General features: G+C 41.9%; 2 protein-coding genes across 21 annotated transcripts in view; one reads left to right on the top strand and one right to left on the bottom strand.

Annotated features, from left to right (window-relative positions):
- Positions 1 to 6,977, bottom strand: part of ATG13 (autophagy related 13) — a 29,742-nt gene extending 22,765 nt beyond the window's left edge. For 3 of the 18 annotated variants that reach the window (XM_036426929.2, XM_036426924.2, XM_036426919.2), the window contains exons 1-2: positions 6,643 to 6,958; positions 6,169 to 6,284 (exon numbers count right to left, since the gene is read on the bottom strand). The gene's annotated coding sequence lies outside the window, so the exon portion shown is untranslated. Of the gene's footprint in view, positions 1 to 6,168; positions 6,285 to 6,642 lie in introns of all 18 variants that reach the window. The other 15 variants (XM_036426912.2, XM_036426916.2, XM_045577433.1 and 12 more) reach the window with 10 other exon arrangements.
- Positions 6,978 to 7,084: 107 nt separating this feature from the next.
- On the top strand, positions 7,085 to 12,283 carry HARBI1 (harbinger transposase derived 1). Of its 3 annotated transcripts, none has more exons than XM_036426945.1 (3): positions 7,085 to 7,392; positions 8,124 to 8,938; positions 11,701 to 12,283. In XM_036426945.1, the coding sequence occupies exons 2-3, from the start codon at positions 8,269 to 8,271 to the stop codon at positions 12,078 to 12,080; spliced, it is 1,050 nt and encodes a 349-aa protein (XP_036282838.1). In that variant the 5' UTR covers positions 7,085 to 7,392; positions 8,124 to 8,268; the 3' UTR covers positions 12,081 to 12,283. The 3 variants fall into 3 exon arrangements, with proteins under 3 accessions (XP_036282838.1, XP_045433394.1, XP_036282839.1); XM_045577438.1 differs by having other exon boundaries at positions 7,374 to 7,468; XM_036426946.2 differs by lacking the exon at positions 7,085 to 7,392 and adding an exon at positions 7,501 to 7,661.
- Positions 12,284 to 13,465: the final 1,182 nt, after the last annotated feature.

Raw genomic sequence — 13,465 nt, 5'->3', positions numbered from 1 at the left:
AAATTCCCCTCTAACTAAAGAGCCAAAGTGAAAAAAATATTATGATAATATCTTTTGAGGAAAATAAATTCTATACAAAGAACTAAATCTAAAGACCTAAAAAATGAATGAGGATAAGACATTTTATCCGAATCTGAATCTTTGAGCTTTAAATATAATGTATTAAAAAATGTCTTATGCCGAAACCGGTTTGGCTCAATGGATAGAGCGTTGGCTTGGGGACTGAAGGGTCCCAGGTTCGATTCCGGTCAAGGGCATGTAGCTTGGTTGCAGGCATATCTCCAGTAGGGGGTGTGCAAGAGGCAGCTGATCGATGACTCTCTCTCATCGATGTTTCTAGCGCTCTATCTCTTTCCCTTTCTCTCTGTACAAAATCAATAAAATATATATATTTTAAAAAAATGTCTTATTATCCAGCATATTAAGAACGAAATTTTATAAAAACTTTGTTAAAGCATAAAATTAATTTACATTCCTTCAAAAGGCCACTAAATCAGTTTAACTTTAGGGAGGTTTATGAACTTTTTTTTGAGAGCCCGATGGCAAGATAAGCCCTTTCTCAAAAAAAAAAAAAAAAAAAAGTACATATATGGGAACATTTGCAAAGGGTTCATGGATTTCTTGAAGCAGGTCATAACACCCTCAGGTTGAACAGACTTAAATGGAGCTGCCATGAGGAAGAAAGCATTTAGCGAGAGAAGAACATGTACAAAGAGGTTTAAAGCAACAGAGATCAAATGGCTTTAGAATGATAAAGTATCCCAGTTTTTCAGAGGATTGTGTATGGATGAGGAAGTAGTATGACTGGTTGGGGCCAGACCGTGAGAGTCTTAAATGCAATGTCAGAGCTTGATCTGTACTTAGTAGGCTTTTGAAGAGAGGAAATAACAGAGTAGTAGTATCGTCTGAATGGTGCTTTAGAAACACAGCTTTGCTGACATATTGTATAATAGCTTTGAATATGAAAAGCAGGAAAACCAATTAGGTTCTTGGCAATAATTCAGACTGTGGGCAAGGCTAACTAACACTTTAGTTACAATGATTTGGAAACAGTATAGATGGGAGATATTGTAACACATTAAGGGCCCAGCCTGTTTTGTCTTCTGCTCGGAAGTATAGTGTCAGTTACCTGTGACTGATGGGCGATTAACATGTTAAAGGATTTAAGGACTGACTACAAAAACAGGGTTTCAATTAACAAACAAAAACAGGGAAGCCAGAGGAAAGCTGTTTTTTTTTTTAATATTTTTTTAAAAATATATTTTTATTGATTTCAGAGAGGAAGGGAGAGGGAGAGAGAAACATCAATGATGAGAGAGAATCATTGATCAGCCACCTCCTGCATGCCCCCTACTAGGGATGGAGTCCACAGTCCAATCATGTGCCTTTGACTGGAATTGAACCTGGGAACTTTCAGTCTGCAGGTGAACACTCTATCCACTGAGCCAAACTGGCTGGGGGGGAAAGCTGATTTTAAAGGAAAGGTATAGACAACAGGAGAGTTGAAATAGGAAGTAATGAGTACAAGTATATATATAAAAGCCATAATCCACTGTTCTTTACTGAGGTATAACTTACATGCAATGAAATGCAAAACTCTTAGACAGCTCAATAAATACTTTTATTTGTATAAACTCTTATAACTGCAATCAGATCAAGCTGTCTCCTATATGCCTCCCATTGGAGATCAAGCATGTGCTCTGATCGTGAATCAAACCATGACCTCCTAGTTCATAGGTCAATGCTCAATTACAGAGCTATGCTAGTCAGGCTAATGTTTACTCCGGTGCATAGACTCCTGCACATTGAAAGAAAATTAATTAGAAGGTGGTCAGCGGGTCTGGACTAAGCGAGAAGGCCCAGACATGTCCTGGAGCCAACCTCCTGTGGTTCTTCCCCCATCAGCTGCACCTAGGGCAGTGCTGTGGCTTGAAGGGTGTCTGCAGAGTGAGCAGGGTCCCTCTGGCAGGTGGAGTCCCTCGGCCTGGCCTGTGGGGATCCTGCCAAAACCAGCTCTCTGACATCCCTCAAAGGGTCCCAGATTGCGAGAGGGTAGTTTTCTTCTCTGGTGATGCACCCCAGAATCAGGCTCCTTCCTCTCTGGTTCCAGGGTGTGTCACATAAGAACCGCTGCTACCAAGTCACCACAGCTCAACAGCTCCTGCATTGAGAGTCTGCCCGCTGGTGGTCAGTGTGCATCATACCTACCAGCCAGCGGGACGGTTGCTTAGCCTTTTATATATACCGTTTCCCAGAAAATAAGACAGTGTCTTATATTAATTTTTTCTCCCAAAGATGTGCTAGGTCTTATTTTCAGGGGATGTCTTTTCTTTCCATGCGCTAGGTCTTATTTTCGGAGGATGTCTTATTTTCGGGGAAACACGGTAGATAGATATCTGGCACATATTAAAATAAACTTGCCATTCATGGAGATAAACCCAAATAACCAAATTCCAACAGATCACAGACATTAGAAATTAGAAACATATTAATAGTTATCAGACTCAGACTCTAAATTACTACCCCTAATATATTCAATTACATAAAGCATAAACTTAAGAATTTAATGGAGAACTAGGAAGCATAGAAGGAACCAAACAGAAATTCTAAAACTAAAAACACTAAATGAAGAGTCAAAGGTTGAATCTAACAGATTAGACCAGCAGAAGATACAATATTGAAAGAGCCGGAAGATAATATATTCAGAATAATGTACAGAGTGGCAAAAGGTTAGGAAATAGAGACCAAGCATAAAAGAAACACAAAACAAATACTATACACCTTTGGGATACTTTTGAGAGAAAAAAGGACAGTATTTAAAGTATTAAATCATCCGCTGAAACCGGTTTGGCTCAGTGGATAGTGTCGGCCTGCGGACTGAAGGGTCCCGGGTTCGATTCCGGTCAAGGACATGTACCTTGGTTGCGGGCACATCCCAAGTAGGGGGTGTGCAAGAGGCAGCTGATGGATGATTCTCTCTCATCAATGTTTCTAACTCTCTATCCCTCTCTTCCTCTCTGTAAAAAATCAATAAAATATATTAAAAATAAATAAATAATTAAATCATCCCATGGCATCGAGTGTAAAATGAGACATGAAGGTACCTCATGAGGACACAGTGAGGTCTAACATGTGTAATGAGAATCCCAAAAGAAGAAAAGAAAGGATAGAGGAGAAGCAAAATTAGAAAAATATATAGCTGAGAATTTTCATGTAGAGGGGGGAAAAAAAAAGGAGATAAGTATGGCCTGGCCACATTACTAGGGAGTCTTGAAAGTGAGCAATAGAGAATCTAATAGTACCTTAGAAGGGAGTCAATGTAGATTATTCTATAAGTAGATTTAGGGACATTTATCTGAATATAGAGGAGAAATTAAATAAGGAGACTAAAAGCAGAGCAACCAGTGAGAAAGCTATTTTAGTAATCCTACCATTATTAAAATCATATGGGATTATTTACACACTGGATGTGTAAGTTAAGGTGACAAATCAAAAAATGAAGGGAAGAGTAAATAATTTCAAAGAAACCACTGAATGATTTGGCAGGAGATTATATAATGTCTATATTTTCTAATTTTTAACTATATTTTTTAATGTTTTGGATTCAGGCATTAGAAAGCTCAATATTATGTCCTAGTCCATTTGGCTCGGTGGAAAAAGCATCTGACTGAAGGGCACATGCCAGGTCGTAGGCTCGATCTCCAGTATGGAGTGTGCAGGAAGCAGCCGATCAATGATTCTCATCATGGATGCTTCTATCTCTCCCTCTCTATTCCTCTCTGAAATCAATAAAAATGTATTTTAAAAATAAATAACTAAAAAGCTCAATATTGTACATTTGAAACCGTTAACAAATAGTTAAATTCAAGTGCAAACTGAAAAAAATAGTCATTTCCCCACTTCAGGCATCAGAGTTATTATTAAATTACAAAGATCCTTTATTCCATTTAGAAAGTTCTTTGTAGACAAATGAGAAACACCAAAGTTTAAAAACTGAAATCATCTTCATACCTAAAAGAGTTACAGAGAAAATTTAAAAGTAAAGAAATAAGCAGATATACTCAGTTAAAAAAAAAAAAAAAAAAAAAAAAAAAGAGGAAGAGGAAAGAAAAAGGACAAAAAGAAAGCAGAAGTATTTATAACGGAATTCCAGGTCAAAAGTTATGAAATGAGATTAAAAGGGACACTGAGTAGTGATAATCTCTGAAAAAGGTAACAGCTATAAATTTTTGTTTTTGTTTTGTTAATCCTTATCCCAGGATATCTTTTCCACAGATTATTTTAAAATAGTGGAAGGGAGGGAAGGGAAGGGAGAGAGAGGAGAGGAGAAGTGAGGGAGGCAGTTAGGGAGGGAGGGAAAGGAGGGGAGAGGGAGGGAAGGAGAGAGAGACAAAGCACATCAATTGGTTGGCTCCCACATGTACCCTGAACAGGGAACCCTGAACTGGGAACCCTGACCAGGGCCAGGAATCAAACTTGGAACCAGGTACATGCCCTTCACTGAGAATCTTAATCCTGTAGAGAGCTCCAGGGCAAGCACGTGAGCATTTCTTTAATTATCGTTGGCTGAATCCAGTGGTGTAGGTAGAGCCACCTCCTGGAAACACACCTTGCCAGAGGTGGTAGTGTTGTCAGCTTGGACCTTCACCACAGGTGCCAGGGGGTGGGTTTCCTTATCTAAATCCAGCCAAGCACCAGGGATAAATACAACTCTGGCCCACCTTTAGTAAAACTTCCTGGTTTTTGCTGTATAAAACAAGAAACTAAGTTGAATAATAAAAGGTCATAACAGTGAGGAATTTTTTTTTATTTTTTATTTCATTTTTTTTTAATATATTTTATTGATTCCCCCCCATCCATACCCTCCCTCCCCAGAGTAACAGTGAGGAATTTAAGTGTACTCTTCATTCTCTGTGATCTAAGCAGCTCTCCAAACACAGTTATGAATGTAATTATTCATCTCTTCTGTGATAAAGTAAAAACTATTTTTAAAGTAAATAAATATTTAAAAACAAAGTTTTAGGGACTTCTAGGCATTCCTAAGATTAAAAAACTTTTTTCCAGAAGGTGCAATAAATTCTACAGTGGGTACTTTTTCAAAATAGTAAAGAATAGTCTTGAAAAATCACTTATATAGTAACACTTTAGTCTTTGGAAGCTCAAAAGATAATGTCTTAGGCTATTTTTTGCATTTAAGGTATAGACACCCTGCTGAGTCATCATGGAAAATATAAGCTAATGCAGTTGGGTGAATGGGAGCAGGAAAGATAATAAGGAAAAAGATTTATTGCCCCCACTTCAATTCAGTACAACTCCAGTACTATGGTAGGATCCCTCTGTGTCCAACTGATTTAGTCCCTAAATAAAATATTATAATTTGGAGTGTTTAATAGTTGAAGACTTGCAGTTTTTGCTTCAATTTTAATAACCACTCTTGAGGACAAAAAAAAATGCAAGTACTCAATAATTATTGTTAGGTGTAAGTAGAGTAATGGAAAACACAGTGATTTGCAAATTTTATGAAATGTAAATCTCAAAAGTTGCCCAGTCTCCTTAATTTTATACCCAAAGGCATACAATTTGGGAACAGTGAATAAATTTACATGTGTTTTACTATACAAATCAATATATGTGACACTTGCTCCAGCACTTATTCATCATCCATTGTGTACTGAAAATATTAACTCAGGATTCCATTCTACAAACGTTTATAAGACTTCTGCTCTTATAAATGCTTGTGGAAAAGGAAGTTGAAGACAAAAAAATTGTAATGTAGTTGGAGCCACACTACCCACACATGAAAAGAACTCTCATAAAACAACACATGAAAATCTGGACGTTAGCTTAGTGTAAGGGAAGGACCTATTGTTTCTTACTACTGCACATCTCCCATTAAAGGTGTTCAATAAGATTCTACCATCTTAGGAGATGAGTTTTAAACTAAAAATAAGAAAACAGGTACTTTTTTTTCTTTAATATTCATTCATTCGCATTCCTTCTCCTGATCTCTCTCCCTTTTTCCTCTTTCTAGAGGTAGGATGCCCAGGAGAGGAAGAAACACTGAAAATGAAATGCTACGCTGAACTGACCAGGAAAACTGAAAACTGGCTGAGAAAGTGAAAACGGAGATGAGTTAGTGATGAACCCAGGAAGGTGCTTAGCACTTACCCAGCGATTTATTTAATGAGAATGGATCGCAGGTTTCCTCAGGTCGTTCCACTGCCAGTAAGAAGATAGTCGTGAACCTTGGGTCCCTTTTTTCACTAGTCAACAGTCACCCTCACCTACACGCGGAGTACATATTTGGCACTCAGCAAATCTTGATTGAATGAAAATCTAACCAAATTCACATTGGTACCCAACCCCGGAGTTATGGGCCCAAAATTATCTCCAAAACCCTTTAGGACTTAACCCAAGGAACTGAGAAAGTATAGATGAAAGCTCTGGGACCTTTGTCAAGACTGGTAACGATCAAAGGGCAATGTAGCCCAACCCGACTTCCCAGAGAACGCTCAGGGGACTGAACTGTGGGTGGTCAGTTTCAGCTTCCCAAGGAGGCCCCCCCCCCGACACGCCGCAGATCCATAGCTTCCCACCCGGGGGCGCTGACAGGTCTGGGGGTATGCCCTCCAAAGTTAGTACCTGCAAAGCTGCAACACAAAGAGTGGCTCTGGGCTCTCATTACGGAGGCAGGGGCCTGGGGCCGGCCAGCTGCGCCTCCCGGCCGAGGGTTCTGCGCTCCGGACCAGTAGTGACAGCCCGGGTCGCAGACAGTTCACCCCTCAGCAGGCTCGTGGATCGAAGACCCCCAGGTATTCTCTCTCAAGACTGAGCGAGTCGTCGCCCACACGTCGACCGGAGCTCTTGAAGTCTCATCACAACTCAAGCGATCACTCCTGCTTTAAGTCCTTCGGCCGGCCGCTTCCCGGCGCCGCCATCGTTAGTGTTTGTTTTCATCTGCTTCGGTGATCGCGGGGGGAGGAAGAGGGCTACGGGGGAAATACAGCCGCCTAACTTCAGCCGCACTTTCGCTACACAGGAACGCCCTAGTTAATCTCTTTCCTCTTCGAAATTCACATAAAAATGTATTTTTTTTCCATATGCCTTGATGGCCAATATTTCCTGGCGTCTCAGAAGAAAATAAAAGCGTGAAGAACGGGGTCTGTGAAAGAGCTAGAACATGTGGGCCGCGTGAGGAATGTGCGCGGCCGAATCGCAAGTCACTGCGGCAGGGACCGGCGAGGACGCGGCGTGGGGCGGACGCTGACGCAGAGGGGGCGGGGCCTGTGCTGAGCAGCGTGGCGGATTGTGCGCGACTGCCGGTTCCGGGGGAGGGCGGAACCAGGCTGGGTGGGCGGGGAATGTGGCTGGTCACCTGGCCGCCTCCGAGAGGTGGGTGACGGACTTTTAGCTGACTTTTGAATAGCCGACGGACTTTTAGCTCACTTTGGGTAGCCGCCGCACTCAGGTTTACAGAATATTCCTTTTCCGTCTTTAAGGCGCCTCTTAAAAGCGGCGCTAGTCGACTCCCAGCCCTAGCTCTCTCAGCGTCTTCTTTCGCACATTGCTTCTAACTTGTTGGTTCCTCTCTATTTCCTAGCCCCTCGGCCTCAGGCCTCACGATTGTTAGAGCGCATAACCCACCTCCATCAGCCAGGGTCGTGAGTGGTTTTCCTTCCCTCCTCCCCCCTCTTTCTCCCTTGTTAGACCGGTTTGAGCACTCCTCCCTCCCCCCCCCCCCCCCCCCCATCCAGTACTTTATCAGGGGGAGCCAGAGAGCTTTGGGTAAAGAAAACCGCCGCCGTGACTAATCCCTTGCCCTTAAGTCAACTCCTTCGTGGCCTGTATCGTTAGGAGCAGACCTCTTTTACCTCGTGGATAATTATGCCATCACCTCCATTAATCTTTGGCTCTTCTCAGTTCAAATGCCAGGGAGAAAATAAGCCACCATGTCATGAAGCCATAAGTTAGTGGAGAAAAACCTAGAGATACAAGTATAGCACCTTTTGCTTGAACAACATAGAAATTTATAGAAGAGGAATTATTGTAACCTTAGAATCACTTTAAAGTCTTTGGTGGTTTCTAATGTGTTTTGTGTGTTTTTTTTCTTTTGACCTTTACAGAGAGAAGATTATAAATGCCAGAGCCATTTAACTGATGGTTAGCTGTTGAATTCTGACACTTCTTTTAAATACCTTCCTGCACCAAGGTCCTAACTGGGAAGAATTCGGGAAAAATAGCAGTGGAAAAGAGATCAACACATGTACCATGGCTATACCTATAACAGTGCTTGATTGCGACCTCTTACTGTATGGCCGAGGTCACCGGACATTGGACCGTTTTAAGTTGGATGATGTGACCGATGACTACTTGATGTCCATGTATGGGTTTCCGCGACAGTTTATTTATTATTTGGTGGAGCTCTTGGGAGCGAGTCTTTCTAGACCTACTCAGAGATCCAGGGCTATTAGCCCAGAGACACAGATCCTCGCAGCACTGGGTTTCTATACGTCAGGCTCCTTCCAAACTCGGATGGGAGATGCTATAGGAATCAGCCAGGCATCTATGAGTCGATGTGTTGCCAACGTCACCGAAGCGCTTGTGGAAAGAGCCTCGCAGTTCATTCGCTTTCCAGCTGGCGAAGCCTCCATCCAGGCTCTGAAGGATGAATTCTATGGGTTGGCTGCGATGCCAGGGGTAATAGGAGTGGTTGACTGTATCCATGTGGCAATCAAGGCACCAAATGCTGAAGACCTCTCCTACGTGAACCGCAAAGGTCTGCATTCTTTAAACTGCCTGATGGTTTGTGACATCAGAGGCGCACTAATGGCTGTGGAAACAAACTGGCCAGGCAGCCTGCAGGACTGTGCTGTGCTGCAGCAGTCTTCTCTCAGTAGCCGGTTCGAAGCTGGCATGCACAAAGAGAGCTGGCTGCTTGGTAAGTTTGCAGGTGGAAATGCTTAATTCTGTAGCCACAGGATTTTGTAGCAGAGTAAATGAAATACGGGAGTCTCTGATCTGTCCTTTTTTTGAGACCTCAGCTAAAAACTCTTTGTATTGATTTCAGTGAAGAAGGGTGTGGGAGAAAGAGATTGAAACATCAATGATGAGAGAGTATCGTTGATCAGCTCGGCTGCCTCCTACAAGCCCCACACTGAGGATCAAGCCTACAAGCCGGGCATGTGCCCTGACCTGGAATCAAACCATGACCTCCTGGTTCATATGGCAACACTAAGCAACACCAACTAGGTTACATAAGTTTCTTAAGTAGAGTATTTAGTAGGAGGGGGTTCAATTAAATTAGATTGTACTTAGGACAAATAGGAAAAAGGGCAGCCAAATATAAAATTTGAAAATTTTTGTGGGATTTCAAATATTTAAAGTTAATCTAGTACACCTAAAACTAATACAATCAATGTATGTCAATTATATCTCAACTAGAGGCCCGGTGCATGACATTCGTGCATGTGGGGAGGGGGGTCGCTCAGCCCGGCCTGCACCCTTTAGTAGTCCGGGAAGTAGGCCTAAGCCTCAGTTGGATATCCTTAGTGCTGCCTCGAAGGTGGAAGAGGCTCTGGCCACCTCCCCTGCACTCACCAGTGTCAGCCCAGCCTTTGGCTGAGCAATACTCAGGAAGAAGCTCCTGCAGAGAGCGTCTGCCCCCTGGTGGTCAGTGTGCATCATAGTGACCGGTCATTCCACCATTTGGTCAATTTGCATATAACCCTTTTATTACATAGGATTATATAGGATAACATTTTTTAAAAATATATTTTTATTGATTTTTACAGAGAGGAAGAGAGAGCTAGAAATATCGATGAGAGAGAAACATCGACCAGCTGCCTCCTGCACACCCCCTTACTGGGGATGTGCCCGCAACCAATGTACATGCCCTTGACCAGAATCGAACTCGGGACCCTTCAGTCCGCAGGCCGACGCCCTATCCACTGAGCCAAACAGGTTTCAGCTAGGATAACATTTTTTTCATTACAAAAATATTTTATTTTTAAAAACTATTTGATTAATAACACACACATAGAGACATCAATTTGTTGTTCTACTTATTCATGCATTCATCGGTTGATTCTTGTACATGCCCTGACCATGGAACCTACAACCTGGGGGTACCTGGATGATGCTCTGACCAGCTGAGCTACCTGACCAGAGTATAAAAAGTATTTTTAAAAGCAAAGATAATCCAGTTCTTAGGAATGTAAGCTCCTAAAATGTAAGCTGCTATATGTTTTGGAACAGTGCCTAGTATTCTCTATAACTATTTACTGAAATTAATGGTGAGTCAGGACAACAATTAGGCAAGTTGGTACAGCGAGGGCCTGTTTGTCTCAGATTTCTAAGTGGTTGTGCTTCTGTGAGACATTTCATCTGCCAGATGTAATGAGTCAGGACAATTAAACATTATAGAAACATTGTACTGTTGTGTTAGGACATTGCATCCCAGTTTTTGTTTTATTTTTAGCACTTCCCAAGATCATTTGATAGGTTACCTAAGGGAAATGCTTCCTATACATTATTTTAATTGACTTCTGATTTTATTTCTTCATCACTGTTATTATTTGCATCATCAGATTTATGCTCTACTTGTTAATATGAAGTTCTACAAGTTCCCCTGTTACAAAGAAATGTAGGAAGGCAGGACATCTAAGTTCTGGTCTCTACCACAGACGCTGGAACTTTTATTCTTAGCAGAATGAATTATAATAAATTACTCTGGAATCCCTAGGTAATACATTCAGACCTGACATTTTAGTGGTAAAATTTAGAAAATTTTTCACAAATGTTTTGAGATTTTGTGGCAGAATTCTCTTGATCTCTCTGGCGTGTTAGCCCTTTAGAGATTTTGAAGGTTTGTTTGTGATAGTTTTTACTAACTTTTTATTACCAGGAATTTTATTTCCTCCAGTGCTTTCACCTCCTTCCTACATTTTTTTCAGATTTGGCTTTTTTTTAGCTATCAGCCTTTTTCTCTGTTTTTTGTTTGTTTGTTTGTTTTTAAGTTTTATTGATTTTTTTACAGAGAAGAAGAGAGAGGGATAGAGAGTTAGAAACCTCTATGAGAGAGAAACATTGATCAGCTGCCTCCTGCACACCCTTTACTGGGGATGTGCCCGCAACCAAGGTACATGCCCTTGACCGGAATTGAACCTGGGACCCTTCGGTTCGCAGGCCGACGCTCTATCCACTGAGCCAAACCAGTTAGGGCATCTCTGTTGGTTTTAACCAAGGATATTCCCAGCTAAGTAAGATTCGTGCCAAGCTGAAACCGGTTTGGCTCAGTGGTAGAGCGTCGGTCTGCGGACTGAAAGATCACAGGTTCGATTCCAGTCAAGGGCATGTACATTGGTTGCGGACACATCCCCGGTGGGGGTGTGTAGGAGGCAGCTGGTCAATGTTTCTCTCTCATCGACGTTTGCTCTCTATCTCTCTCCCTTCCTCTCTGTAAAGAATCAATAAAATATATATATTTTTAAATAAAGTAGTTAAAAAAAAAAAAAAAGATTTGTGTTTATCTGCTTGTGACTCTGGCATGCCTTCTCTTTACCAGAGCATTTTCCTCTTGGTTTTTCTGTTGTCCATTGGCTCCAGAGGCTGTTGTCCATTCTCTGTATATGTTCCTGGATTTTCCTTTTTGTTTGTATTTCAACTATGATCATTTATGATTTATTTGGGCCTTCCCCACAGGTGACAGTTCCTTTTTTCTCCGTACCTGGCTTATGACACCACTTCACATTCATGAAACTCCAGCTGAATATCGCTATAATGTGGCCCATTCTGCAACTCACAGTGTGATTGAAAAGACTTTCCGAACCCTCTGCTCCCGATTCCGCTGCCTGGATGGGTCCAAGGGGGCTCTACAGTACTCACCAGAGAAGTCCAGCCACATCATCTTGGCTTGTTGTGTCCTCCACAACATCTCCTTGGAGCATGGAATGGATATTTGGTCTTCTCCGATGACAGGACCCATGGAACAACCGCCTGAGGAAGAGTATGAGCACATGGAGTCCCTGGACCTAGAGGCTGACCGGATCCGTCAGGAGCTGATATTCACTCATTTTAGCTAATGTGAAGGGGGGGGGGGGGGGGACTTCCCAGAAGGAGCTATGACAAACTTTCTCCCTCACCAGCCTCTACACAGTACCATCATCTAGCATGACTAAGTGTGGACACTTGTCACGAATTGACATTTAATCTGTGTGTTTTTTAGAAGAGTTGTGGCTATACCAGAACATTTTGATTCATTTGTATTTCTATTAATATTAACTAAGAAACTAGGACAACACTTCCCTACTATGCATTGAACTCCAGGTTGAGCCTCAGTTACTTGACAGCTCATGGTTGCAGACATTTATGATTGTGCCTACAACCTCAAAGCAAAGGAGAAAATGGCATCTAGCCAGAACACTTTCTTTCTGTTTCAATTATCTGGAGATTTCAAATGAAAACAATATTTATTTTTCCTGAATTATTTGGGTGGCATTTTAACTTTTCTACTTTGCTGCCTAGATAGGCATAATTTGAGGCAAGTGTAAAAAGTACTATAGCCGGCTGGTGTGGCTCAGTGGTTGAGCATCAATCCACGAACTAGGAAGTTAACAGTTGCATTCTGGTCAGGGCACATGCCCAGGCTGTGGGCTCCATTTTCAGTAGGAAGTGTGCAGGAAGCAGCCAATCAATGATTCTCATCATTGATGTTACTATCTCTTCCTCTTCCTCTCTCTCTAAAATAATAAAAACACTTTTTAAAGTAACTTTAAGTTTGAGAATGGTCTTCTGACAGGTAAATGTCTACTAGTAATCTGAGTTTGCATACTTGTATATTTAAGAAGATGTTAAGAAATAAGAAAAACAAAAATAGCCGAAACCGATTTGGCTCAGTAAATAGAGCATCGGTCTGCAGACTGAACGGTCCCAGGTTCAATTCCAGTCAAGGGCATGTACATTGGTTGCGGGCACATCCCCGGTAGGGGGTGTGCAGGAGGCAGCTGATCGATGTTTCTCTTTCATCGACCTTTCTAGTTCTGTATCCCTCTCCCTTCCTCTCTGTAAAAAAAATCAATAAAATATATTTTAAAAAAGAAAAAAGAAAGAAAAGAAAAGAAAAACCAACAGCCCAGTTGGCATGGTTCAATGGCTGAGCATTGACCTGTGAACCAGGAGATCACAGTTTGCGGTTCTCTCTCATCATTGATGTTTCTATCTCTCCCTCTCTCTTCCTCTATAAAAGCAATAAAAATGTATTTCAAGCCAAAACCAATCTGGCTCAGTGGATAGAGCGTCGGCCTGCAGACTGAAAGGTCCCGGGCTTGATTCTGGTCAAGGGCGTGTACCTGGGTTGTGGGCACATCCTCAGTAGGAGGTGAGCAGGAGGCAGCTGGTCGATGATTCTCTCTCATTGATGTTTCTAACTATCCCTCTCCTTTCCTCTCTGTAAAAAATCAATAAAATG

The sequence above is a fragment of the Pipistrellus kuhlii genome, unplaced genomic scaffold (assembly GCF_014108245.1).
Source record: "Pipistrellus kuhlii isolate mPipKuh1 unplaced genomic scaffold, mPipKuh1.p scaffold_m20_p_9, whole genome shotgun sequence".
NCBI classification, from domain to species: Eukaryota; Metazoa; Chordata; class Mammalia; order Chiroptera; family Vespertilionidae; genus Pipistrellus; species Pipistrellus kuhlii.
This window is presented reverse-complemented; position numbering and strand designations above follow the sequence as displayed.

Bases quoted from the DNA above. Each gene is read 5' to 3' on its own strand.
- HARBI1 (XM_036426945.1), top strand. From the start codon at position 8,269: ATGGCTATACCTATAACAGTGCTTGATTGCGACCTCTTACTGTATGGC. The intron at 8,939-11,700 runs GTAAGTTTGCAG...CCTTCCCCACAG, and splicing joins CAAAGAGAGCTGGCTGCTTG to GTGACAGTTCCTTTTTTCTC.